Below are 25,724 nucleotides of genomic sequence, written 5' to 3' on the forward strand. Positions count from 1 at the left end.
TATTGTTTTAGGTAAAATTGATGTTTAAATATCCCTAATTATTAATGATTTGGCAGAGTGAAAGTTTGCAGAGAAAGTCAGGGAATTAAGGGAACTTACTAAAATAGGTGCTTGGACCACCATTAAGATCCAGTTTTGTCCCTCCTGAGAAAAAAGTTTCACACCCTGAATGAATCTACTCCGCCATTTCTTTTGTCTCACTTAACAGCTCTTTTGCCAACTTTGCTCGAAACTAGCCGCTACACTCACAACACACAAGCAAGCTCGTCTGCTAACAGTCACAACAGAGTGTGTGTTGCTGCAGATAATGCTCAGGTGCTCCCTGCTGCCAATCAAGAGAACCTCCACAGGTGTTGATGCTATCAGTAATTAAGCCAGCTCCCTGCACCAAACTTCATTGAAAACTTGGACATTTTTTCCGTCCTGTAACCATGCTAACTCTGTTCCCAGGGAACTTACCTCTGCTGAGATGCCCGACACAACACTGGGAATCACTTTATCACTGCAGCAGGGTGAGTTTATGCTGCTAATGCTACTATAAATATATTTCTGGATGCCTCGGCTCTGTTGGTGTTTTTGTGCTTGGTTAACCATTAGGCTGCGAGGTACACTGTGAGCATACCTTCTCGCTTACTGTTTAATTCTTCGCTGCTCATTCCTGTTTCTATGTCACTGACTTTAATCAGCTATTAACTATGAATCACTTGGCCTACATGTGATGGCTGAACTAGTTTTGTTTTTTCTGGCATTGGGACATGTACTGCAATGTTTTCAAGTGGTTTGTTCGTGATGATGAAGACATGGAGGGGTCACTGTCACTGATGGTAATGTGTATTCGCTATCAGTTCGAAGCACACTGTCTATTTATTTAATTATTTCTGTTTGATACTGAATTAATGGGAAACGCTAATTGACTTTTCTTCACACAGAGGCGTAGGTAGTCACAATGACATTTTCTCCACCCACTTCATCAGCATTACAGAGATATTTCAATTAAAAACAAAGGCTTTCGGTGTCTTTACTATTCATACCGTCATTTGTTTCTGATAAAATGGACTTATCCTTGAAATTCACAAGATAGTTTACTCCCAACAATGGAGGGGGGCAGTGAAGCTAAAGGCCGGGTGCCAAGTTTGCACACTGACAATGCTCAATGGACAGAATAGACTTTTTCTTATAGTTAAACATCCCCCAGAGGATGGGCTGGGCGCCCTTCTGCTGTTACTGCTTCAGCTTCTGCTGCTCATATAGCGTATCATAAGCTCCGCCAAGCTCTACTGTGCTGAGCTTGTAGTATCCTTGTGCCTATAGATGCCAAATATCGACTCTTTATTACCATTATAAATCTGTTCCTCATGAGTCGGTCAACTGAATTATGCTTTTATCCAACCGAGAGCTTGAGTCTTGTCCTTTCCCATGACATGAAGTTGTATTTTTGGGATGCTGAGGCCAGAATTCATCACAGACAGAAATGCACAGAAATATGAAACTGCAGGATTTTCTCAGCGGGAGCAGTCATCCAGTTTCCCGTCAGTGATTGTGTTCATGATACAGCACAGACTAGGATGAAAGGTAATATTTGTACATTCCAAGAAAATTGAAATTGGTTGGGAGCTCTGATTGAAGCAAGACGTCTTCAGCCATCCAACTCCAAGCAAAATATGCAAATGACTTGCAGTCTTCTGGCATAATGATATTGTACAGTGAAAAGAGCTGCAGTCCCTTTTGGAGACCTCGACTAGAACAACGGGATCTTGTGTTGTTCAATAAATCTGTGTGATTGCAGGTTGTCATCTTAATTATGAAAGGAGGTTTTCCAGTGGTATTTGGGTCAGTTGTTCTTGATGTGAAGGCTGGGGAGACGCTGCCAGAAAAGAGAGACATGACTACTGACAGGAAAAGTGTTGTTCTTTTCTTGTTCTTGTTTCAACTGAGACACATTTTTTGTGTTTAAAGCTCACTAACTACTCTGGATGATGTCGATGCTCCAGTTGCTGCAACTTAAGTGCCTCAAGTTGTAACTATACAGTATATGGGTTAGCTCTTTCTGCCCTCTGGTGTGGAGAAGTGGTATGCTCCAGACTTTATCAGTAATTTCAATATGTCAGATTATCATATTCTCTTAATTTAAATTGTTCAGCAGGGTTTGACAGGGTTTTAAAACACATGTAATTGCTGCTTTGTTCATTGTTATCTTTCACCCCTGGCTGGCTGCGTTTTTCTGTCTGTTCAGAAGTCTTTGTTTCAGTTGCCAAATTAATTTGCCGGATTTAATAGCCTCCAATCTAACAAGTGTTTTAATTCAGCTTCCCTTCTAATTGGTAATTATTCAGTGTTTGTGACAACCTTTCAACAGAAGCAGAGGAAATCATAATGACAGCTTGATCAGAGTAATTACATGGCTGCTTTTTCAGCTGACTGACTGACTCAGGGAAAAAAAATATTTGCATTTAGATTTCCTTTAAACTCGTTTAATATCAGATTACGGGACATCGCCGTCTGATGTTTGCATTTAAAGACAGCAGTTATTCCATTTGATGTCTTTGGTCTGCTGCTATTGGTATCAGCAGCATTAGTGTTGGATGAGGCCTATTTCAAGACTGCAACTATATGCGGTGTCCAGTAGATGGTGATGTAGTTTCACTAAACCCTCACGCTCTGGTCCCAGACGACTCCATTCAGCTTGTTCTCTCTCACTTTATATAAATAGCACTTTCAAAACTCTGGATTATGATCAAGGCACAAGGTACTGTTATCTGTTTGGATGTATTCCAGCAGTGTCGGACAGAAAAGGACAAAACTATTACAGTAGGTCTCATCCTCTCCGTTCTGCCAGGCGGGCTATCTTTTAATTAATCAAACCAACCTTAAAAAGACAGCACAGGACTCTGCTTTAACATCTTTGAATTCACTATTTAATTTTGTACATCTGTTCACAAAAAAAAAACAATCAAGACCTGCCGACATCTCTTTCTCTCACGAATTCACTCACTCTCTCTTTCACACACACACACACACCACAAAAATCACCACACTCCCCTTGTGCTATGTTCTATCTTTGATTCATCTCTGCTTTTATAACTTAAAAAATAATTTAGATAAAAAAAAAAAAAAGACATTGATTTCCATGGGCACTTGAGAGAGATGAAACTCAAACGAAAAGGGCTGGCTGACACATCAGTGGTTTCTTTTTTTTTTTTTTTTACTGAAGTAAAAGGGAGGTGGGATGTTCAGAGTTTGGAGTTGTTCTCCCAGAGGAAGGAGTCATTCCGCAGCACTTTGGCCAGTTTCTCGTTGAACGGCGTGTAGAAATCCCGCAGGATCTCTTTAGTGATGGGCAGCATGGGTCCCAGGTTTTTGTCAGCCGGCCTCCTCGTGTTTGACGCTGGACTTCTCGTGATCTCCGACTCTTTTTCCTTTGTCAGCGGCCCTGTAAAAACACACACAAACACGCTTTTCACATCCACCTCTTTCTGGGCCACTTCAGATTTTGCCGCAACACTAAACAAATGGAACAAAACATTGAAAAGGGACTCTGAAATGTCACTGTGTATCTGCAGCGCTCTGAGCAGGAGATTTGACTCTCTGGGAGGTAATCGCACCTTGGCTGATGTTGGCAGCTCTTTGAAGAGTCATGTCTGAGCTTTGGGGCAATTTAAACTGCAGGATGAACCAGTGAGATAGAAGTAAGGGGGGCTTCAGGACTACGGGGCAAAACTGTGTTAAGTGTCGCACATAAACACTGGCCTGTTAGTAAAAGAAATCTACTTTATATTGCAAGAATAGGTTGGCATAAAGCAGTGAAGGTGTGAGGAGGTTCAGAACTTTATCTCAAGGAAATTATTTTTTCTAAGTGCACAATTTAAGCACTTTAAAGTCTAGAGAATTTTCTATTGCAGTACATGAACTGCTCTTTGTTAACGTGCAGAAAACCATCATCTCTCTTGAGAACTTTTAACTCTACATGCAGACATTCACAGATTGAGAAGGGCTGCAAATATGTGGCGTTGTCGGTCGCTCAGACCAAGACAAGTAAGAAAACGAGCATTTTCTATCACGTGAAATTTAACATCCCTGTGACCACACCGTCATTTAAATAAGTTACAAGGCAAGTTACCTTGTATTGATTGGTTAAGGCAGATAAAGCATATTTTTGAAGCGAAGTGTTTACATTTATAGTAGATGTTGTTCAGTATATTCTTTTATCTAAACCAAGCCATGTTTGCAGTTAAATATTACATAGTGTTTTGTTTACTTTTTATGTATGGTACACTATGTAGGAATTCAAACTCAGAAAGGTTGTATTTACAATATTAATAAGGTAATATTAATGCAAACTCGGAAATGTATTCATTTATTTCCATAACTGAATAAACAAGCCGTCCTCAGAGGAGAATAAGGTCCCCAGAAAACAGTTTGAAGCTCGGAAGTTGGCTGCTTAGAAAGGTGCTGGAAATATAACAAGGTAAAACGGGATGAAAGTTTGTTGTCCTTTGGGGACAGTTTGTTTACTCATTTTATTCAGTCATGAAAATCAATCAATAAAGGGTTTTCTCTGCTGATTAAAATACCTTCCCCCAAAACTACAAGTCATCATCAGGATACTCTATGGATAAAAAATGATTGCGATCATATTTTTCGCCAAAGTGCTAAGCCCCGTGAGACACAGCTCTATCTTTCAGCTGTAAATAGAAACAAAATAGAAACAGGATACAAAGCAGCTGCACACCAAGCCTGATGTTCAAATGGGAGTCAGATTGTTTATGTATTGACTTTGGCAAACAAGTATTTTTGGCTGATGCCATATGCTGATCTGACTTTCTTTTTCAATGTCTCAAACCTGTCAATAATTTTTTTGATAAATCAAAACAATGTCAGAAAATGATGAGAAATGTTGATCGGTGTCCCTCAAAGCCCAAGATGACATCCTCAAATGTCTTGTTTTATCCACAACCCAAAGATATTTAGTTTACTGTCACAGAGGAGTAACGAAACTAGAAAATAGTAACAAGCTAGAATCTGAGAATTTGTAAATCAAACTGATTGATCGATTATCAAAATGGTTGACAACTAATCCATTAATCGTTTCAGCTCTATTCAAATCTCTCACTGTGTGAAAAGGTTGAGGACTAGACATCAGTTCTTTAACAATAAGTCAAGCTTTTGATACAGCATCAGCATCATACTCGACATTTTAATATGACAACAGCTGATATTGACTTGTTTAAATGCCACCTGCCATCCTCGTTGCTAACAATCACAGTCAGTGTCAAACATTTAACATTACACGTACTAATTGCCTTTCGTGATCTAGTTAGTATTGATCAGAGTCCCCAGCGGTGAATGATTACAGACAAGGCCACGTTAGGATGTGTTGCTTACTCACCCAGGTTGAGGAAATCAAAGACTTTGTGCATTGTGTATTTCCTATTAGAGGCATGGTCTTCCAACCTCAGGACCAGAATCTGTTCCCTGCTGAAGACGGTCAGCCAGTCCATTAAGTACACAATGTACACGCCAACTTGCAGTCTGACCTGAGGACACAAAGTGGGAGAATCAATGAGAGATAACTGAGCCATTGCCAAGAAATGTCCTCCTCAGCGGAAGGACACGATACTGTATGCATGGTTAAACTTCTTTAAAGTAATGAACAAGGGGAGGGTGGGAGGGGAGGAGGGAGGGAATTCCACTTCCCTTCCCTTCATCTTCCCCATGCATTCAGCATAGGGTAACGCCAGGCAACACCAGGAGTTGTTGAGGGATCTGAGAATCAGAGACCTTCATCGCCACCTGCCACTGGACGAGATAGTCACTTATACCCCTAAACGATGTTGTCACTTGGTTTCAACCCATTATTATGATCCATCAAAGTGGGGACTTTAAACTGAATATGTTCAAATGTTCGACTGTCGGCCAGAGAAAGCCTTTTGAAAATGACATCCCGGGCTCTGGGATCTCGTAATGGCCATTTTTCTTTTCCCAAAAACTAAATCACCCAATGATTTTTTTGTGAGATTTCAGCAGAGCATTTTTGAGGTAGCCTAATTGTTGTTGAAATGGATTTTTAGATTCCCATGTGACAGTTCATTGCAGAACTGTAGGCGTAAACAAAACACCTTGTTACTGGGAGAGGAATTTTCTCTGTGTCCCTTTGCCTCTTTAGCAAAACTGAAAGGCCATTCAGAATAAATGATTACAAGCCGGGCCAGCGACTCTTCCTTTGTTAAATCAATTTGGAGCAGCAGCGAAGGCCAGTCGTGTTCTCATGCTGGTGTTTATTCATCTTTTCTCCCTCGAGTCTAATCAGAGCTCTGAAACTTTTATCGAGGAGCCACAGGCATGAGGGACCGCTGTAAGGACAGCTGTAATGCTTTTCACATGGTCTAATAACTCTGACGAGATATTAGGGGATGGACAATTAGGCCAGCGGCACAGAGTGTGCGTGCTCCCAGAGGGCCATAAAGCTTGTCCCTGGCAGTTGGAGTCGAGGACCTTTGAATATAAGGCAGCCTGCAGGGGGAGCCAAAAGAGGACGGGCCGCTCTCCTCCTCCCCCTGTCAGCCAGGCTGCCCCAGGGCACTGTGGGAAAAGCTGGATTGGGGCCCAACACTGGGGCCCTGCACCGGCTGCCACTAAGACTTGGTCTTTTTGTGAGTAAGAAGCAAGTTCACACCACTGGTAAACTAGGTCTTCAAGTACAAAGAGGCTCTAGAAGCTGCCCTGCTTGGTGGTTCAACAGTGTTGCCAATCCCTTTCATTAAGTCTGTCCTACGCGCTATAGCATGTGCTAATGAAGTGTGGATTTCACTCCATCTGTCTTTCTCACTCCTTTTTTGTTTCTGTCTTCCCACCAGTTAATTCGCTGGTCGCTAAAGTCTGTTGATCCGTGGGGTTGCGAGACAAAAGCTTGAGGGAGGGTACACTCACTGGCATGGCGTTGTTGACAGTAGTGTTGTACACACAGGAGCGCATTGTGTACTCCGTAAGGCACCCCTCGAATAACTGCAGCGACTCGGACACCTTCTCGTGGAAATCCTCTGCAGACTTATTGGCAATACCGAAGTAAAGGTAGTCGGAGTAGAGCCTGAAAGACAAAAGAGATGATCTATGAACAGTTTTGAACATGAGGTAGACCCTGAAATATCATTTTTTGTATCAGACGACACATTGTTTTTCAGGTTACAGATGCTCAGATTGTCACTCATATTTTGTCTCGCATCAAAATTATCTGTTGTGCAGCAATCACTGTATTTGTAGTAAACAAGTCGTGCTGTCAGATAACACAGCTTACCGAGGTGGTGAACCAATAATCACAAGTGCTTAGACTAATAGAGCAGGTACATAAAGTCTTATCAAGAAGAAGGACAAAAAAATTTCAGATCTGGATTGACATGGTGACGATCTAGAGACATGTATGGATGATTCGATTCGTAAGCGGACATGAGGGACAGAGGGGACTGCCCATTGTTCCGAAGACCAATCATTCTGAAACCCCAATAGTCCAAAAAATGTCCCATTCGACCAAAAGTCTGTCATACCTCAAAAACAAAAGCCTAAATCAATGCCGGCTGTTCTGAAAATATACACTCTTCCTGGATTTGTTTGCCCCTTAATATCTTAGTGTATTAGGATGCAAATTAATGGATGAAGTGAGGTGTCCTTCGCTCTGTTGGTAAAAAAGTTCAGGTGACCTTCGGCGTCATGATAACAATAAGTATGTGGTTGACATTATTAAAGAAAATGTGAAAGTTTGGGTAGGTTTAGGCACCAAAACTACCTGGTTAGGTTTTGGGATGGGTCATGGTTTGGATTGAAATAAGGACATCAGAGTTAGGGTTGATGTATATTCAGAACAATGGGCTTTGATGGGCATTCGTTTTTGGAATAACAGGCTGTCAGACAAATTGGCTTTCGCTCCAATAGGATGTTTTTTGGACGGCTAGGGTTTGGGAATACTAAACATCCACCCTCACATATACAAACCTATGCCATTCCGGCTTGTTATACACTTTCTTGACAGGACAGTAAGAGTTATTGTTCTCCTTTTTGTGAACAGATAATTAAAAACTGAGATACTGAGCCAGGCCAGAAATTTACGGGTGATAGCAGTGTACCTGAATGAATATCTAACTAAAAGAACTCATATAGCCAGACAGGCAGACATCCTTAAAAGCAAAACAAACTACAAGCAATGTAGACAAGGAGCTGCAAAGTGTGGATAAGGCCGAAGGGATCGACGGGCCAAGCAAAAGTAATAATGGATAGAGAACTTACCGACTTTAATAAACAGAAATGAGTAGTCATTGTTGTTTGGAGGACTGGATAGATATTGCAACAATATGGATGTTTACAGACTCGGATTTATGGATAAATTGAGCCACGGTACCGATCTAATGTGCCCACAATGACACCAATATGCATGTGGGATTGGGTGTTCTCCTCGGGATCACTATCCATAAGCTGAGTAAACAATATTTGAAAAAGTGGATATTAACAAAACAGCTCATGAGATGTTTTAACAGAATTCCGCACTATCACAACAGTTTTATAAGACTGCGAATATGGATGAAGTCACATAGAAAATACATTTCAGTGGTACATTTCAAATGTATAGCAACAGCAGTTACCCAGATCCAGACGTTCTCTGAGGTAAAATAAAGCATTAAGTACTCCCAGTTTAAACATAATGCCTCACAGGCAAGCATTCATCTGTTAGCGCTCCACACCTCTGATAAAGGTGTCAGAATGAAACTTATTTGACAGCCAGACTGAGTAAAAGTCAACACATCTTCCGTAACGACAGCTTCTTTGTTTCCTGTAAACAGGGAAAGTATCTGTCTGTGTGCACAGTGTAAACAGCTATGATAGAGGCACAAAGGTGGCGACGTGCGTGTCAGAACTGTATCTGCATCACCGCTGGCATTTCAGTGCAGATATGCAGTGGGAGGCAATGAAAAAGAGATTACTCCCACCTTTCTACTGGGTCCCTGAGCATGACGATGAAGCGGGCGTTGGGCTGCAGGGCGTGGACGAAGTCCTGGATGAGGAAGGGAGGCTCTCCCTCTGTGGTGTTGTCATAGAAATACACCCAAGCGTTGTTATCCCACATGGTGGACGCGCTGGCTTCTCCTGCAAAACACACCCACAGCGGTTCAACCAAAAACATGCACACAGACCGTTACACACATACAATTATGCAATCAGGCAGGGACAAAGCAAAACTGTTTTTTTCACTCTTTGGTGTCACATTTGGCATGTGTGGTTGAATGAATGCAAGGCTCATTGGTTTTGGGTTTTAGGGAATTTCACCAGAGATATTTTCAAAGCAGCAGATTGGCTTTAACTACAACAGAAACAAAAAAAAGGCAGCAAATCCTTACATTTAAGAAGCTGGAACCAGCAAAACTTTGACATTATATATATTACATTATCAGTTATCAAAATAGTTGGCAAATAACATTATTTCAATCGATTTTAATTAATTGATCGGCAAATCACTGCAGCTATTATCAATACAAAGATAAATTTCCCGGTTTGTTTCCTCTGCAAACACGGTAAGTCATCAACATGCTTCAGACAAACCAACAGACCCAGCATGCAACAAGTCAGCAAAATAAAAGCTTCTGAAGCAAGTGCACAAACAAGAAGTAAAGATGACAGTAATTACTTCTCCAGCTGCGAGCAAAATTGTGGAATGACTGCAATCCACACTGCGATAGTACCGGTGCTCATAACGAGTCAGAGGATGTGGTTTCTCAAACAATTTGGCAGCAGAAACTTTATCAGGCGGAGCTGAGAAATGATACCCAGGATTCATTAGGCTGTCTGTGCCTTCATTATCTTATCTGAGGAGTGAAGCTGTGATGCATTTGGAGGGAACACAACATGGGCCTTATCTGCCTTCCTTCCTCCGAGAAAAGGGATGATAGCCAGGACCTATTTTCTGTGATGACAACGGTGAGAGCTAAACAGGATCGCTTGCTAATGCTGTTATGCCTAAAATGATACACACTGTGATCAAGTCTATTTAAGGGTCTCCGTGTCCATTAAAAGGGCTTATTTTGCTCCGTGGGGAGAGGCCGTAATAGGGCAAACAAATGGCGGAGCCAGACCGGCGTGCCTCTGGTGTTGGCCGGCGGTTGAAGAGAGTCAGAAGACCGAGATCCTGGCCACAGGCCTGCACCTTGCTGGGCTCTCCCAGGGCATGGTGTGAATACTGAGAGGAGCTTTGGCACACTCGCCCCCTCTTACAAGGATTATTTATTTAAAGAGGGAAACAAAACAGGGCGGCATGCTAAGCTGCGCTCAATGCAGCAACTCAGTCCAGTGTGAAAAGGCTATTGTTGAAAACTTAAATCAGGTTTTCTTCACAGCTGAGCAGCTCTTTGAGATCGTGTGTGGACGGCGGGAAAAGACAGAGACAGATGGAAGCAGAGGCACTGGGAGCAGGATATGCAGATAGAGGACGGAGGTTTGTAAGACTTCTCCACCCCACTGCGGATATTATTGCCGTCCTGCCCCGAAAAGAACAACGATCCCTTTCTGTGGCACTTCAGTGAAGTGGCTAAGTGAAGCAGAAGGAAGTCCAGTATTATTAAGCTGTTACAGACTCTCTTTAGGGCTGAGTCACAGGCTCTCTTAAAAATCACAGTCACTCGCTGGAGTGAGAGCGGCTGCTTGGGAGGAGCTGCTGTGCTCCAGCCTCGCTACCTGCTGCGTTGATAGCAGCTTTGTTATATTGGAGGCGAGATTACAAGTGAAGTCCCAGGCAAGTGTCAGGTCACCCCCAGCCAAACGCTATTGGCTTCAGCCTTGACGGGGCCACAGAGTGCTGTCAGCCAAACGTCCCACACACAGACCACAGCGCTGATTCATGACAGGAGTAACTAATATGATGCAACAGAGGCAGGAGGTGTCTTCTTGACATGATGTGACGCTGACAGAAAAGGAAACAGAGATTACACCGGGCAGGAAATGTTTGTGCAACTGAAACTACCAGGAGATCTGATTAGGAGATGGTAATCATCATTTGTGCGTTGTTCTCTTAGCCTCCCTCTTTAGATTTAGATCTTCTGTAATAGATGAATAGTGATTTATTGGAATAGACATAAGCTGATGAGAAACTTCCTGCCACAGTGTGCCACTCAAAGGAGTTTCACATCGTGCTCTGATTTGCTCGCACAGTGTGAAAAGGTGTGTTTGATATTTCACGTCTGGGTTACAGTTCATCTTAAGACTAGAGTTAATGTTATAAATGGAATTTAAAAACTGGCTCAGGGATAGATTGGGGTCAGACAAAGGTCCATGTTAGGCGGTGGTTGGTTCATAAAAAATTTAAAAGGGGACTGATGGAGTCTCAGCTATGTCTTTATTATCCCTCAGGCACTGGAGTAAGGATTTGTCCCAATTAAGTTGTTTTGGCCCCAGTCAGGATCCAAGTCCTTTTAATATTGGATATCTACCACTTCTTGGTCCGACTTAAATCCTATATTCTCCTAAATGTTGATTAAATATGTATCTGACACTTTGATATAACAGGTATAGCTACTGAATCTGATGCAACTTATTTTACTTAATTCAAATTATTGATATGATTTGAGTGTCTATCTGTCTGTCTTGATGAACTACAGAGACACTCGGGCCCAGATACGCCAAACCAAGAAGAAGGAACTAGTGGCAACAAAGGCCAACAGTCTCACTTCCCCTTTGTCTTGGCTAATATGGATGGAATCACAGGGCTTTCCCTCTCTTTTTCTGTATTTTCTTCTCATGTCGCAATCAGAGTGAGAGATTCAACATGCTCACTTGGCCACTGACAAGGGCTGACTAGTGGCCAAAGTGTGGGACACACTGCAGATATTAGGGCCGCAGATGCTCACGATTGTACAGTGGTGTAACAGGTAGCCTTCCTAAAGGATGCTGCAACAATAGCAGGCTTCAGTGGGAAAAAATACAGTAGAATACAGTAAAGAAACAATGGATACTTGATCTGCTTTATTGAGCCAAAACCGGTCTATTAAAATATGACTGGGTTGCCTACACATTGTGATAAATCCCTACCATATAAATGAAACAAAAAGCAGCATCACCACTATTTAAAGGCTGCACATAGACAAACAACAAGCACCACTCCTCTGTTAACTTTTCAAGCCAAAGATATCACAACCTCCAAACTGATCATAATAAATCTAAATCTAATAATAAATGCCTGAGGACAGACCCTTTTTTTTGGTGTAGGCTTGAGTTATTTTAAACAAGCATCGAGGAATTGAGCATAAGTCAGCAAGTAAACCGAGGTGGATTGCGGAGACTCTCTCTCTGAGGGGATGACCACAGTCTGAGCCTTCAGTAACCCCCTAATAAACTACAGCTGAGATGGAAAGTGTCAAATTGGATAACTGTTACGAGAGCCTATAAAGACACCACGAATAGTGACGCGTTAACTTTTTATCACCACTTATTGCAGCTCACTTTCATTAATGTGGCTTGGACCGGTGCATGCCTTACTTTCGCTTGCTCTTAACATCTCAAATTTATGATTCTTATGCTTGAATTCTTCGCTTGCCATACATTCGACGCTAAAAGTAACATGCTAAAAGTGAACTAGGTCAAAAACTTTCAAATTTAACCATACAGTATTTACCACCACTGTGAACTGACTTACCTATGATGATGTTAGGTTGGTTGGGGCTTCCGCTGGCATTTGCTGTGAGGTTGCCTTGGATCTGGTAAGCTGCCTGATCAAACAAGTCCAGGTAGTCTTCCACTGGGTATCGATCGTGGAAGCCCTCACTCAGACGGATGATACCTGGTGAAGGGAGAAGACAGGGATGGTAGATACACTTCCAGGGGTAAAATTACAACTCTGGGGCATGTTAACTTGTAATTTGGTGGGAATGGAACCAATCACAATGTTTGTTTACAAGTACTACTGGTTGTCAGGTTGGTCTGTCTGGCAGATTATTAAGTTTCCATGAAACTTGGATGGATCAGAGTTTGTCAAAGATGCTAGCACACCAACACAGTACATAAAACAAGCAAGTCTGCATAGCTTACATATATCTCTTTAAGGATTACAGTTACGGCTGAAAGTGACAACATAAATAAGCTGGCAATGCAGATGAACCCCTAGTCATCTACCCGAATGCGACTGTTGGTGTTGTGCAATGTCACGGTGGTTCATTCCATAGAGACGGGCTGTGTTTGTCTTTATGAGGCTTCACATTTTCAGATTATGGTTTGGGTGGGATGGGAGTGAATCCATCAAACATGCTTGTGTTCCTGCCCTCCCTCTCCCCTCCATGTGTTTCTGTGATCACACTAAAAGCAGGTCATTAGGGCTTCTGTGTTGTCCTGACTGAAGGGTGACCTAATAAAATCCAAGTTCAGGTCCAATCCAAATTCAGCAGGGAATACTGTCCCCTGCTCATTTTCCAGGCTTTCCAGTTCAGGGCCAATGTCAAGTAAATGCTTTTAAATGCAGCACCAGCAAATGTGTTTTCCATCCGAGCTGCTGCGGTCTGCGGTAAAATTACAATTTACTCGGCAATTGTGGAGATTCAGGGGAGGACTTAGGAGTATCCATGCAGCATGAGGATAATGAGGTAGCTCGGGCGTCTGTTACTCTCAGTGATGCTTTGATGGTGTCGCAGTAAAACACCTCACTCTAGTTAGCGTGAAAACATGATTAGAAAAACTCTGGTAAAGTCTCCAAACAGCCAGCCTGCATCATTATTAATCCAGAACGGTTACACTTGTATGAGGTGTGATGACACTGGACTGTGTTGCTGCAGGGCTTTTGCTTTTGTCCTTTTCTCTTTCCAACCCTCTTGCTTTTTGATATGAATGAAGCGTCACGCAATTTCCAAATAGTTTCACAATGGGTTACTGTATTCTGCAGACGCATCTGATTAAGATTCAAACTGCTCCCTCTAAGAAAGTTATGTGGCGCGGATCGCATCAAATCACCTTTTCAATGCATCGGATGAGTGGAGCCTTGAGGGGAAAGAAATAAATAAATACAAAACAAGACCATTTGAATTCAGAGTGTTCTCAAAGGATGTCTTAAGAGAAAAAAAGTCCTGATTACCAGAGCATGGCTCTAAGTGCAACACTAGAAGGGATGTGGAGAGAGAAAGTGGCAGCAAAGATGAAAGGATGAGGATTGAAGGGGGACAATAACTGAGAGGGACCTATGTCCTTGGGAGGCCGCCGTGTTCGCTGCTACGCAACATTGCAGGCTGCGGAAAACACAAGCAGGAGGCAGACAAATTAAGGGCAAACAACTCAGCCGCATCCCCGCAGCTTTATGAGGTTCAAATAATTATCAACTCAAAGTGAACACAACACATTAAAATAAGTATTGCATGCAGTCTGATCAATCCACCAGTTAGGTTTTGTGAGTCTTAGAGGGATTAGGGGCATAGTCAGCAACTGGATGAACTTCAAAAGGATGGCTTTGGCTGCCGCAGCTAAGCCTGCTTTGATATTTGTGGTTAGAATTTGGATGAAATTTTCAAAAATCGTGGCCAATCCTGTATCGAGCTCCCTCAACAAGTGCCAGAACCCCGGGTGAAATTATTCAAATCATTATTAAAGTCATTTTTAGACAGATCGCCCCAGGCAAAACAAAATGTATCAAGTCACTGTCGGGCGGAAGAATAGCACTCATCCACAGTGAGAAATCGCCATTAAAAAATTGAGTCCTCACGCTACGCTGATGAGATATCACAGCTTCTGTTCTTAAAGGAGAATTATGAGATTATCCACACGCCGTACGCAAGTGTCTTTCAACTAGAGTCATTATCTAATCTGCTCTCGACTTCGTAATCGCGGCTGACTTTGAACAGATCGCTGCCCCACAGTTTAACTGCTGCTCTTCACATTTATTATTTTTTCCACCACTATTTTCCTCTCAGATGCAGAGACACACACTCTGACTCACACTCCCGATGCCTGCCTCTTGAGCTGCTGAAGATCCTCCATTATTCATGAGTCTTAATGGCTGTTTTCGGTTATAAGAAAACAAAAAGGATGTCGGTGCTGGGGATGAATTCTTTCGGGAGCAAAAACAAAAGACAAATTTAGAATCGTAGCTTCTTTAAAGTGTTGCTGCTATCTTGGACACTAATTATCATAAATGAATTTGAGATATCTGAGGGGGAGAACAAACTCGAGATGCTTTATTTAGTGTCGTGGGGGGAAAAAAAGGGAACTCAAACTGAAGGAGCAAAGCAAAAACCATAAAAGTAAAGTGAGGATTCGATATGCGAGTTCAGCCAAATACAGATCTCACATTGGCGTTTAATCCCATCTGTGGTGGTGGTTCTTTTAACATCACAGATGCACATGGGGAACCGAAAGACACGACGCCATCCACACATTTAGATGACAGAACCGCCATACGACCAGATGTCTGCTGTGAGGCGGCTCTTACCTCTCGTTTTTTTTTTATCTCTTTGTTTGAGGAAATGACATATCACCGCCTGTTCAAACTCCATGACAACCAACGGTGTAAGCCTGGACTGTGTGTCTTAAAAGTGAACTGAAACAAGCCAGTGATTGCATGATAAGTCTCCACCAGCTAAATAAGCAAATCTCCCCCTGAAACTAGAGAGAAATAACATCCTGAAAATATGCCTGGAAGAGTTTGTAGAATACGCAGCAGCTTCCTCATAAAATGAAATGATTTGCGCTCTAATTAAATAAATGTATGATTGCTCTGTTACTCTTTCAAATGAGGGCATAAAACCCACGGTGTGCACAGAGGAGAGGGCCACAGAGCTGTAAAATAAAGCAAGAAGCTGAAGGAAGAAGCAGAGTACATGGTGGGGAGAGGTGCTGTAAGACGGGAGTGCAACATTGCTAGGTTTGCTAAACAAGTACAGGAAACAGTGCACCCCCACACGTGGGTTCAAAGCGCTAAGAGGCTGCTTCCACGTGTTCTTTTCAAGTGGTTTCCCACCACCAAGACAAATCTATGTCACAGATGATGGTGGAGTAGAATTCGTCTACAGCCTAAGTCCTAGTTGAGCCGTTAATGAGCACCGTCGCCGCATGAGCCCAGCCATCAATTTATCAAGATGGGGAAGTTGCAGTGGCAAGGGGCTGACGGGAAGAGACGATTGGCATTCAGATTGTCGAACGGCGAAGGCAATAAAGAAACTAAATACACCATTAGAGCTGTAAATTTGGGGCTAACAATTCTCAGGTAGAAAATAAACAGTTTAAGTTCATTCTCATGCGCGGCACATGATGGGTCTTGAATATTCATTTCTCGGTTAATTGCATTGGGAGATTGAACTGCGTGCGTCTGAGATACTTAATTCATGTCACATTCAGGGCGCACATCCAACTAGGTTTCACATAAAAAACAATTAAACAATTGTTTTTGGTGTATTTGATGTAGATTTTCAGGTTGACATTATCTGACTACTGGAAATGTATGGAAAATTATCCTAAAATGCCTATCCCAGTCTAGACCAAAGTCATTTCAAAGCTGTTGTTGAACACATTTTTCTCGCCTACATTTAAGTGTACAGATGACCTGTAACTGCCCCTGTTAGCTGGAAAACACAATGTGTCAGCATCATATCGTCTTACATGGTCCAAGTTCAAATTTAATAACTATCGCTGAAAATGGGCACTTAACACTTGCTTTTCTGAGGAAATATCCAGGTGCCTGGCAAAAATGGCAATTTGTAACCTCAAAATACCCCTGCCTGAGAGTAACAGTGGCAAACACTCATTCTAGTTCTTTATTTCCTCATTTACAATGACGTTATGCATATAAAATGGTCAAAAACTTGGAAGCTTTGAAATGTCATTGTCTACACGATGCATCAGGAGGCTATCGTGTAAGTAGCTTAGGAGAGGAGAAAGAAGAGAGAGTGGGTCATTTGTCATGATCCCTCATTGGCCGTTTTAGGCTCTAGGGCGGGCTTAGGGGCTCCTATCTGCTCAAATGAGCTGTCAATCAAACGGCTGCCATCTCACAATTGCAGGAGTAGAGGTATAATGGTGTCTGCTGTTAAATGAGTGGAGTTTTTTGACAGGTAAAAGCATGAAAAAGCATCTGCAATCACAGTTTGTTTTTGTTTGTTTTTTTGCCATTTTGTCACCATTTAATATGCAAAGGACTTTCCCCCCCAATCAAGTACTGAAATGTTTAGGAATTATGGACTCCAGTTACCACAATCCACTCCTCTCGACAATATGATGACAGTAAGAATACAGGAATTGAATTTAATTATGCTCATGAAACAGACAGGCCTGCCTTAAAGGCTGAGACCCCTTCAAACGCCTGTCACTGAGTGCTTCTCTGAAGCCCCCTGAGGTATAGTTCTGCCAAAATGATATACTGCAGAGAGTCCCATTATACTTTTAATGCTCTTGGGCTCTCATTATTGTGTACCAGCCTGGAGGCCTCGACAACTGCAAATGACAGTTTTCTTTACTCACCGAACCTCTTGCGGGTCCACCAGTGTGGCTCTTTAAAAGTAGTGAACTTGACATCAGGGTGCAGCCTCAGTCTGTCATATAGGTCCGTCGTGCCACACTTTGGTTGGCCAATGATATAGAAATAAGGAAGGCATCGCATGCGGTAGAGTCTCCCGTCGCGGTGAAACAAGTGTTCTCGGAAAGTGTTCCTCAAGTGCTGAAACACCGTCCGGAAGCGCCTCGAGTAGCGTGCATACAAGTTTGTCCTGTACGGGTCCGAAGTGATATTCCCAGTGTATTCCTCGTACCAGCAGGGGTTCTTGACAGCAGGCAGGAATTTGCGGGGGACAACAGAAAACATCTGTAAAGGCAAAGAAAGCAAAGCTCCTTCAGTAAACCCTTAAAATTATCATTTCTAAGGCTGCACAATGGAAGATAAATACATTCCAGTCATTTCACAAATCCATTAAAGCAAGATTAAAAACTTTTTGGTGTGTGGGCTACTGTTTTGGCAGGTGTAGGAAAACACCATCTGTGTGGGATCCAACTGCAACGTTCTCGACTAGAATGTGCAGGAGGATTCAGGCTCCAGAGGGGCGGACTTGCAGTAAATTGGCTTGAGATGCATACACACATTGACACAAGAGAGTGCCCATATAAATGCAGACAGGATTTAGAAATAGATCTGTTTTGTTGTGTTGGCTCTGAACTTCACAGATTTGTTATTCGAGATGGTTTACTTCCACGTTAGATGACAGTGTGGAAATTGTAGCCATTTTCACACACAGTCCTCAGGTTTTAGGAGAGTGTTTAGGTAAGGTCACAGAAATGTTTTGTATCAAATCTTTCTCATTCAGCATCTGAAGGCTGCATTTCAACAGAACTCAGCAGACGCCCTTGGCATTTTTCACTGTTGTTGCTCTTCACTTTTTCCTCGTTTCCAACTTGGCCAGTCAAAAAAACATTCCACTGTTTGGCCATAAAGCAAAACAAACTTGGATCATTGTTTTGATGGGCTGACCTAGAGAGTGTTTTACTGGTCAGTAGAGCTGCAGCTAAAGATTTTTTCTTGAAAAACGACTAAAACAATGAAACAATTATCAAAATGGTCGGCATCTAATTTTCTTTAGCTCGGCCAATCGATTAAAGGACTAATGGTTACAGCTCTGCTGGTCACCCAGAATGGATGTGCACCCTCCCCCAAAATGCAAACCTTTGTTTACATTCACACAATATTATACTTTTCCGCTCTTCTTTCGAAAAAGACAATATTCCGACTAAGCTGTTTACATGGCATATATAAATGAATATTACACTAATATTCCCGTTAACATGCAGCCGTGCATACCCAAATTAATGTAATGACGCACGTCCTATTTAAGCGCGTTTATAACCAGAAAATGCTACCCTCTGAATAAGGCTTTATTAGGAATATCCAAATGGTATATGCTGCTTACATGACCTGTATCAAATTCTGAATATTGTCATATTCTGAATAATAGTAAAAAAAAATGTGTGCACGTAATCGTAGCAGTGAAAAATACAAAATAAATAGCACACGTGTCCAATTACTATGCGTTTGTTGGTGAGCAAACACAATCTATGGCCTGTGTCACTGTGACTCGCTCACTGCCTGTGGGACACAGCTACTTTAAGGACAATTAATGCCGGATCCATCCGCAGATGCCGTATTGATTGTCCCGCGGCCACACTCCTCCTATTCATTAGCTGGTTCAATAAGAAATTAGTTATGTTGCAAATAGCCCCGGCACAAGCCATTATCATTAGGATTAACAATTAATTGAACCAGGCTTTGAGGTGAGACGGACAACTTCGAGAAAAGCCACGGGGCCAATGTGTTGGAAGACTGTGGGATGACTTTGAGCTTTAAATCCCTTGCGAAAACAAAATTGGTAGAGACGTATGCAATTATCTGCTGTGACATGAAGTGTTATACAAGGTTTTCAGAGCAGTTTTATCACTTATATATTAAATTACAAACTGCTTCCAGTGGGGAATTGCAGCGGCGTGGCTGTATTGAACCCTGTGTAGTCTGCATGTAGGGACGAATACTGATTGGAATCACCTTTTCACTTCGCATTTAATTAGGCTTCAAGACACACCTGTGATTGTCAATTAAATGAGATCAATATCAGGCTGGGCCATGGTTGTGACATGATTAAAATAGAGGGATAACATTTACACTATAAAACACTGAGGGATAAAGATAAGACAAATTAGGGGTGGGCGATTTGACAATTTTTCGTTGTATTTGATCTTAAAGGTATCCAGAACTGACTTTTCCAGGGAATTGTGGTATTTAATGTCTGTAATGTGCTTCCTGTTCGAGACTTCACATTTCCTAACTGACCCTTCCTAGTCCTTGCTCCTATTGTCAAGCTTGTCCAACCTAACGACAGCAACTAAGGGCGGCATGTACAGGTACAAACCAATAGAATGACGTAGCCAACTAAGATGGCGATGCTGGTTGGACAAATTACTTCATGGGTGACACATTGCAAATAATCCCATGTGAGTTACTTCAAGCAACATAACTGATGAGGAGCTTGTGCCAAAAAACGTTGATGCAATTTTGTGTTTTAAATGGGGAATATTAATAGGCTATTTCAGGTTATTATAAAATACTGTGTATACTCACATGTGGCTCACTGTTTACCAGTGCCTTGAGCTCCGGGAGCTGCCGACTGCTTCGAAACTCCACCTTGGATGTGATCGACTTGACCACCAGTTTGATATGTGCGTAGTCCTTGACTGATGAGAGGTTGAAGGCAAAAGGTCCCGGGCTGACCAGGCTGCTGAAGTGGTAGGGCGAAGGTGTGAGGAGTAAGCCTTTCTTGTCTCCGGTCAGAATGTAAGAAGCCATGATGAGGAATATGACGGTCAGGCCGAACAGGAAGCTGTAGAGCCGGATCTTGCGGAAGCAGCCCAGGGTGGACCAGCGCCTCGGCAGCTCCCGTTTCACCTCCAGAACGGCAAACAGGTTCATGGGCGTGTCGTCCACCTGTAGGAGCAAGGGCCTCTTGCGGTAGTCGTCCACCGTGGAGCCCAGCAGGCTGTATTTGTAGTCCATCTGCGTCATGGTGTCAACAGCTCAGACGCAGGGAGGCGTTATGGAGCAGGTGCCAGCCAGACAGGAGGTTTCAGGATGGGGGATTGGCCCACAGTTGATATCCATGATGAGTTGTGGAGAACAGCCCACATCATCCACTGACATCTGCCTAGCAAAGGGAAAAAGAAAGAGAGTGACCAGCTGTCAACAGTGACTCACTGCTTTTATGCCTGGGCTGATGCAGCAACTTCCAATACCTCAGAAATATTTGACATAACCCTTTGTTACCACCAACGCTGTGCTGTGTGTAGCTGAGTCACACTGACATCCTGTTCAAGTGCTGACTTTCATTTCTGTATCTGCCTCATTTGGGACCCGGGTTGCTATCAAGGCCAGACACTGATTGAATTTCTTTCCATTTTAGTTCCGACGTACATTTAATACCTCGAGAGAATGTCATCTGATCCTTTTGTCTCTCCCGATGATAAAATAATGCTGCTTTGTGGAAACAATCAAAGGATTAACCTGCAGTTGTAGAAATATCACCTCGGGTAAACAAAAGAAAAAATGAATTGATAGTAAAGAAACAATGAAATAAATCTGTCTTGCTGAAGGAAATGACGAGACACCCTGTAAATGTCAGCTCACTTGAAAGTGTCACACTCTCTCGGAAATTGTGACTAATTATTGAGCAATATTCACCAGACGCAGGGTTACAGTAATATCTCTGTAACCCTGAGAACACTTGCACTTCCTGTTTTAATCAAAGGGCACAGCATCATCCTCGCAGTCCATCCTCCCTGAGCATCGGAGTCACAATATGGAGGGAGCGATAAGGACGGGGGATGCATTCAGCCTAGCAACTATGGCTCTGCGTGTCAGACTCTCCTGGGGAGAGACAGGAATATCAGAGATACCCGGCCTGGACGGGAGAAGGGATTATATTATCAGAAAATGGTATTCCTTACTGTGAAGTCACATGGATCAACAGCCGCCCACAGATAAAAGGAGGGCCGATGTCTAAAGGGTGAAAGAATTGGGGATCTTTAATGATAATGCTCCTGCAGCAGCGATGTCTAGTTTTATCCTTGAGGATTTCTTTGTGTCTGGAGCTGAGCCAACATGATGGCGGTGAATACAATACAGCATAATGACAAAAAGCCAACAGAGCCCAGGGTCTAGGACACTTTTCAAAGGATGAGTGGGGTGTTGGCGAATATGCCTGAAGCCTCTGGTAATGTTTCAGACCTTCACACTTGAAACAGCATGGATACAGCCATGAGGGTGACGTAAGTCCTGCTCCTGCTCACATACATCATAAGATAAGGGGCACTATGGAAGTGAGTCATCGCTCCTCCTCACGGTATTGTCTGCCCCCCCACCACCGCCCATCGCCCACACCCTTTGCACAATTTCTGTATTCGCGGAGCTCGGAGATGATAAGAGGGCGGCTGGAGAGTGCCTGCCTACCTGCTCAAGCAATGTCATTTACCCCCAGCTGGGCCCTCAGCACCGCGCCACAGCAACAGTCTCTCCAGGGGACAGGTGGAGAAATAGCAACCCCGTCTCTGAAAAAGACCGATTTCCAACAACCCTGGAGAAGTTTTCTGACTGAGGAATAAAAGATTCGCTTCAAGAGGCTGAAGCCACAGTCGGATAATAATATGTTTTCGCTTTTGAACTTTTGGAGCGGGATTATTTTTATCACATCCTCTTCCCAAAAAAGAAGTGAAGAGTAGTGGATTGTAAATGACGATAGATAGTTCAATTAAAGTTTGCCCACATGTCGCAGATGGTGTATCAGTGCTTGTCTTGCATAATAGTTCACCAGAATAAGTAGTGCTCATGTGCTTCTCTCTACTTAAATAGTCTGTAATGATGTGGGGTCCCATTTTAAAGATTGCCAAATTTCAAAATGATGAGCGCTTCAAAAAGACTAAGAGGTTCGCTTTTAACAGAAATGTAATTACCGCGGGTCAGATGTCCACCCCATCAAAGAGAAGGACGCTGCTCTGTGTGATCAAAGCGCTAAGAGCAGGATGACATTTTCAGGATTGTACTCGTGACAGTGTTCGAGACTGATGAGCATATGCGCTCATCTGTAGTCGTCATGCCATTAGCGCCTATCGATTGTCTCGTCCTTCATCGAGGCTGAAGTCAACAGGCTCCTTGTGCTCAAGGTTACAAGCAAGAAGAGGACATCAGGGTTAAAGGTGGAGACAGGGGTATTAAGAGAGTAGAGAGATGAAGAGAGAGAGGGAAAAAAAGGTAATGTATGTCAAACCTCAAGGGAACCTCACATCTAAATCAATCAGTCAGCTAACTGTAGCAGTGGGCGACTGGCAGCTTGACAGATCTGTTCTATTCATAAAGCAAATACGTTGCTCCTGTCCATCAGAGATGATGAAATAGCTTAACTCAAACAGAAATATGGCTGGAGGGGCAGCGGACAAAGAAGACCGGGGGGTTGCATCATCCGACTTTTTCAACTGACAAACCTTCAAATAACAATACAAAGTGTGAATCTGAACATTTCCCACAGGGGAAATGGATGCTGACTGCTTTATTTCCGAGCCTCCAACACGATTTAGTGCCTCCAACCGCTGCCTGAATTAAAATGTGCACCTGTTCCTAAGTTATAGCTTCACTGATAGGTGATAATAAGTGTTAACAAGTTAATAATTTGGGTTGCCAGGTTGTGAAAAACCCTTTTTGGCTGGTGTACATCCACCTCCAACATGATGTGCTTGATTTTTTTTACTTTTAATGATATCCATAACTTTAGTATTACTGTTACATCCGGACTGATGCTGGATTTTAATATATAATGTATAATTTGAATTCAGTTATTGAAGTAGCAGGATATTTTGCAGCTGAGGAACTTGTCAGTGCTCAGGGCTTTATTATTACAGTATATAAATGTTTTAGCTATGTGAACGGTTATTAACAAATGATCAGCAATTGATCTGACGGATTTTCATTGTGGAATAATCGTTAATTCATGATAACGGCCCGACAGATATTGGATTTTTCAGGCCTATACTGATATCTGAGAGATTGAATTATCTGATAATAAAATAATTTCCACCATCATCTCAACAAACAATCCTGGGCATTTTACTGTGTAAACAATAAACTCATAAGTGCTCCCTGAAAGACACTCTTAGGCCAATAACTTGACTGGCTAACTTATTAGATGGTGAGTAAGTCGTTAAGACTCATGGGTTTCTTTTCTAATAAGCCATCAAGATTAACGAAAGAGCAATCTGAAAGACGAGCTGCTCGAGTCAGTTATTACTTGCCCCTGTACAAATAGTTTTATTTATTAGCAGTTATAAAACAACAACCAAGGTTAAGGTTAACTGTCATGTTTAATTTGTATCACCTTGCTCACAAACAGTGCGCAACATAGTGTGCACACATCATTTAACCTCACTCAACCAAACTGCTGTTTCCTCGATAATTAAATGTTTGCTCGCACTTTAGCTCATAAACGTCTTTACCTGCTGTCATTTTTTTGCGAGTGCCTGACTGGCACTGCTCATGTGCAACTCTAGACACAAGAAGGAAGCGAGAAGGCTCACTCCATCCTCTGCTCTGGAATAAACAACTTGTTAAATTCTTTTTACCACTTGCCGTATTGAGCAAGCGAATTGCTAGATTTACTACCCCAACAAAGTACTTCGCAATCCTTATTATTGAGCTATGTCTATAAAGCCGTAATAAATTATTTACCAACAATAAATAACATTAAGTACAAATTAATAGAGTATGCAAGAAAATCTCACTCAGGTTGTAAGTCCGAAAGTCCAGAGTAAGTGTCATCTGACTGGAAAGATCAAACCCATTAACCACACAGATAACTCAAATTCGTAAAGATTGTAATTAACTTCAAAGACGCTGGCATCAGTGGTAATGGCCTGCATGCTGTGCTGATGGTTCCCTCCCTGTGTGGTGCAAATGGAATTGCCTCGGCCTTAATAACTCATCAGGGAGAGACCTCTCCATACTGTCTCGCCTGTCATTCACAGACAGATCAGTGAAACAGGCAATCAGGCAGATTTGTTTAAAGTCTGCCGTCTACTCCGCTCTCGGCTGTCCGTCCTCGCTCGGGAAAAGCCAACAAATCTCACACACCGGCAGCTAATTGCTGTTCTCTTGTGTACCTTTTTCTCCTGCGCTTTCCTTTCTTTGTGTTTAGTGCTCTCATTACAGGATGATTGCTTATTTGTGGTAAGATTATCTTTTTTTTTTTCTTTTCGCACTTTAAAAGCACCAATTGACATCTGTTTTTGTTTCGACCACCATTAAGTCGTCTGCCGTAGCAAACCAAATATCAAACTGCTTTTCTAACACTGTGAAGATTTGCTCTCCATGGTGACAAAAATGGCGACACATACATCCTAGACCTGCAGCGTAGGAATATTGTTCTGCTTTTTCCTTTACTGTCCGTGGATTGCGGTCATATTTCATAGCGCTATGCTCTCAGACAATAGGAATGACAAAAACACTCCACAGCCCTATAATCACTCATTCCTCAAACCGCAGAGACGGACGATCATTATACCTGGCTGGAGAAGCAGCAGAGAGCACACTGTCCTACTTCCTCGGCTCTCTGGTATTTCAAATGGTGGAAATTAATTGCATGGCCTGCTGATGGGCCCCCTGAAATGCCCTTTTTGTTTTGATTCAAAGCACACCGCCGGCTCCCTCTCTCTCAGACTACAGAGAACTCATTGCCCCATATCACAGAAAATTGTTAAAATAATCTTAGTAATCCTAAAAGACCTACACAGACCTGTGCTGTTGTGTGCATCTTCGATTCCTGGAGAAGATTAAAAGCCTTGTTTTCATTTTTTATTGGGCATAACAGCAGCCCATTCACTGAGGAACTTAATAGTTTCCTGCTCGTTTTCTCTTTGAAAGATGGTGCAGGAAAATCTCAATTTGCCTCGGAGTATTTGTCTGTCCTCTGAGGACCAGAGGAGGGAGGTCTACTCATATGTCAGAGTATATTTTATTATTCAGTGCTGTTTGCATAACACGACAGCTTAAACTTCACTTATCTGCCGGAGCAACAGGCAGATTAGAAGTTGTGTCGACACAGCGGAAGTAAGGCAATAAGCTCAAGCAAGTCTGATCCATATTATCAAGAAGAGTTGATGAGATATGGTTAAATTCTCAAAGACAGATTGTATCACTGCACATCCAATAT

At 42.5% G+C, this 25,724-nt stretch overlaps 1 protein-coding gene and 1 long non-coding RNA gene across 2 annotated transcripts in view; one reads left to right on the forward strand and one right to left on the reverse strand.

Annotated features, from left to right (window-relative positions):
• The first annotated feature begins 433 nt into the window (after nt 1–433).
• LOC141015151 (uncharacterized) overlaps nt 434–25,724 on the forward strand; it is a 56,999-nt gene continuing 31,708 nt past the window's right edge. The window contains exon 1 of the long non-coding RNA XR_012180544.1: nt 434–512. This is a non-coding gene — a long non-coding RNA (uncharacterized lncRNA). The remainder of the gene's footprint in view (nt 513–25,724) is intronic.
• The window catches only part of LOC141015649 (carbohydrate sulfotransferase 15-like), a 40,850-nt gene continuing 18,018 nt past the window's right edge, over nt 2,893–25,724 (reverse strand). Inside the window, exons 2-8 of the mRNA XM_073489793.1 lie at nt 20,099–20,678; nt 17,461–17,800; nt 12,665–12,808; nt 8,973–9,129; nt 6,928–7,084; nt 5,387–5,534; nt 2,893–3,430 (exon numbers count right to left, since the gene is read on the reverse strand). Coding sequence (XP_073345894.1) covers nt 3,231–3,430; nt 5,387–5,534; nt 6,928–7,084; nt 8,973–9,129; nt 12,665–12,808; nt 17,461–17,800; nt 20,099–20,539 — 1,587 coding nt within the window. The 5' untranslated portion in view covers nt 20,540–20,678 and the 3' untranslated portion in view covers nt 2,893–3,230. The remainder of the gene's footprint in view (nt 3,431–5,386; nt 5,535–6,927; nt 7,085–8,972; nt 9,130–12,664; nt 12,809–17,460; nt 17,801–20,098; nt 20,679–25,724) is intronic.

Source organism: Pagrus major, chromosome 20 (assembly GCF_040436345.1).
Source record: "Pagrus major chromosome 20, Pma_NU_1.0".
Lineage (NCBI taxonomy): Eukaryota > Metazoa > Chordata > Actinopteri > Spariformes > Sparidae > Pagrus > Pagrus major.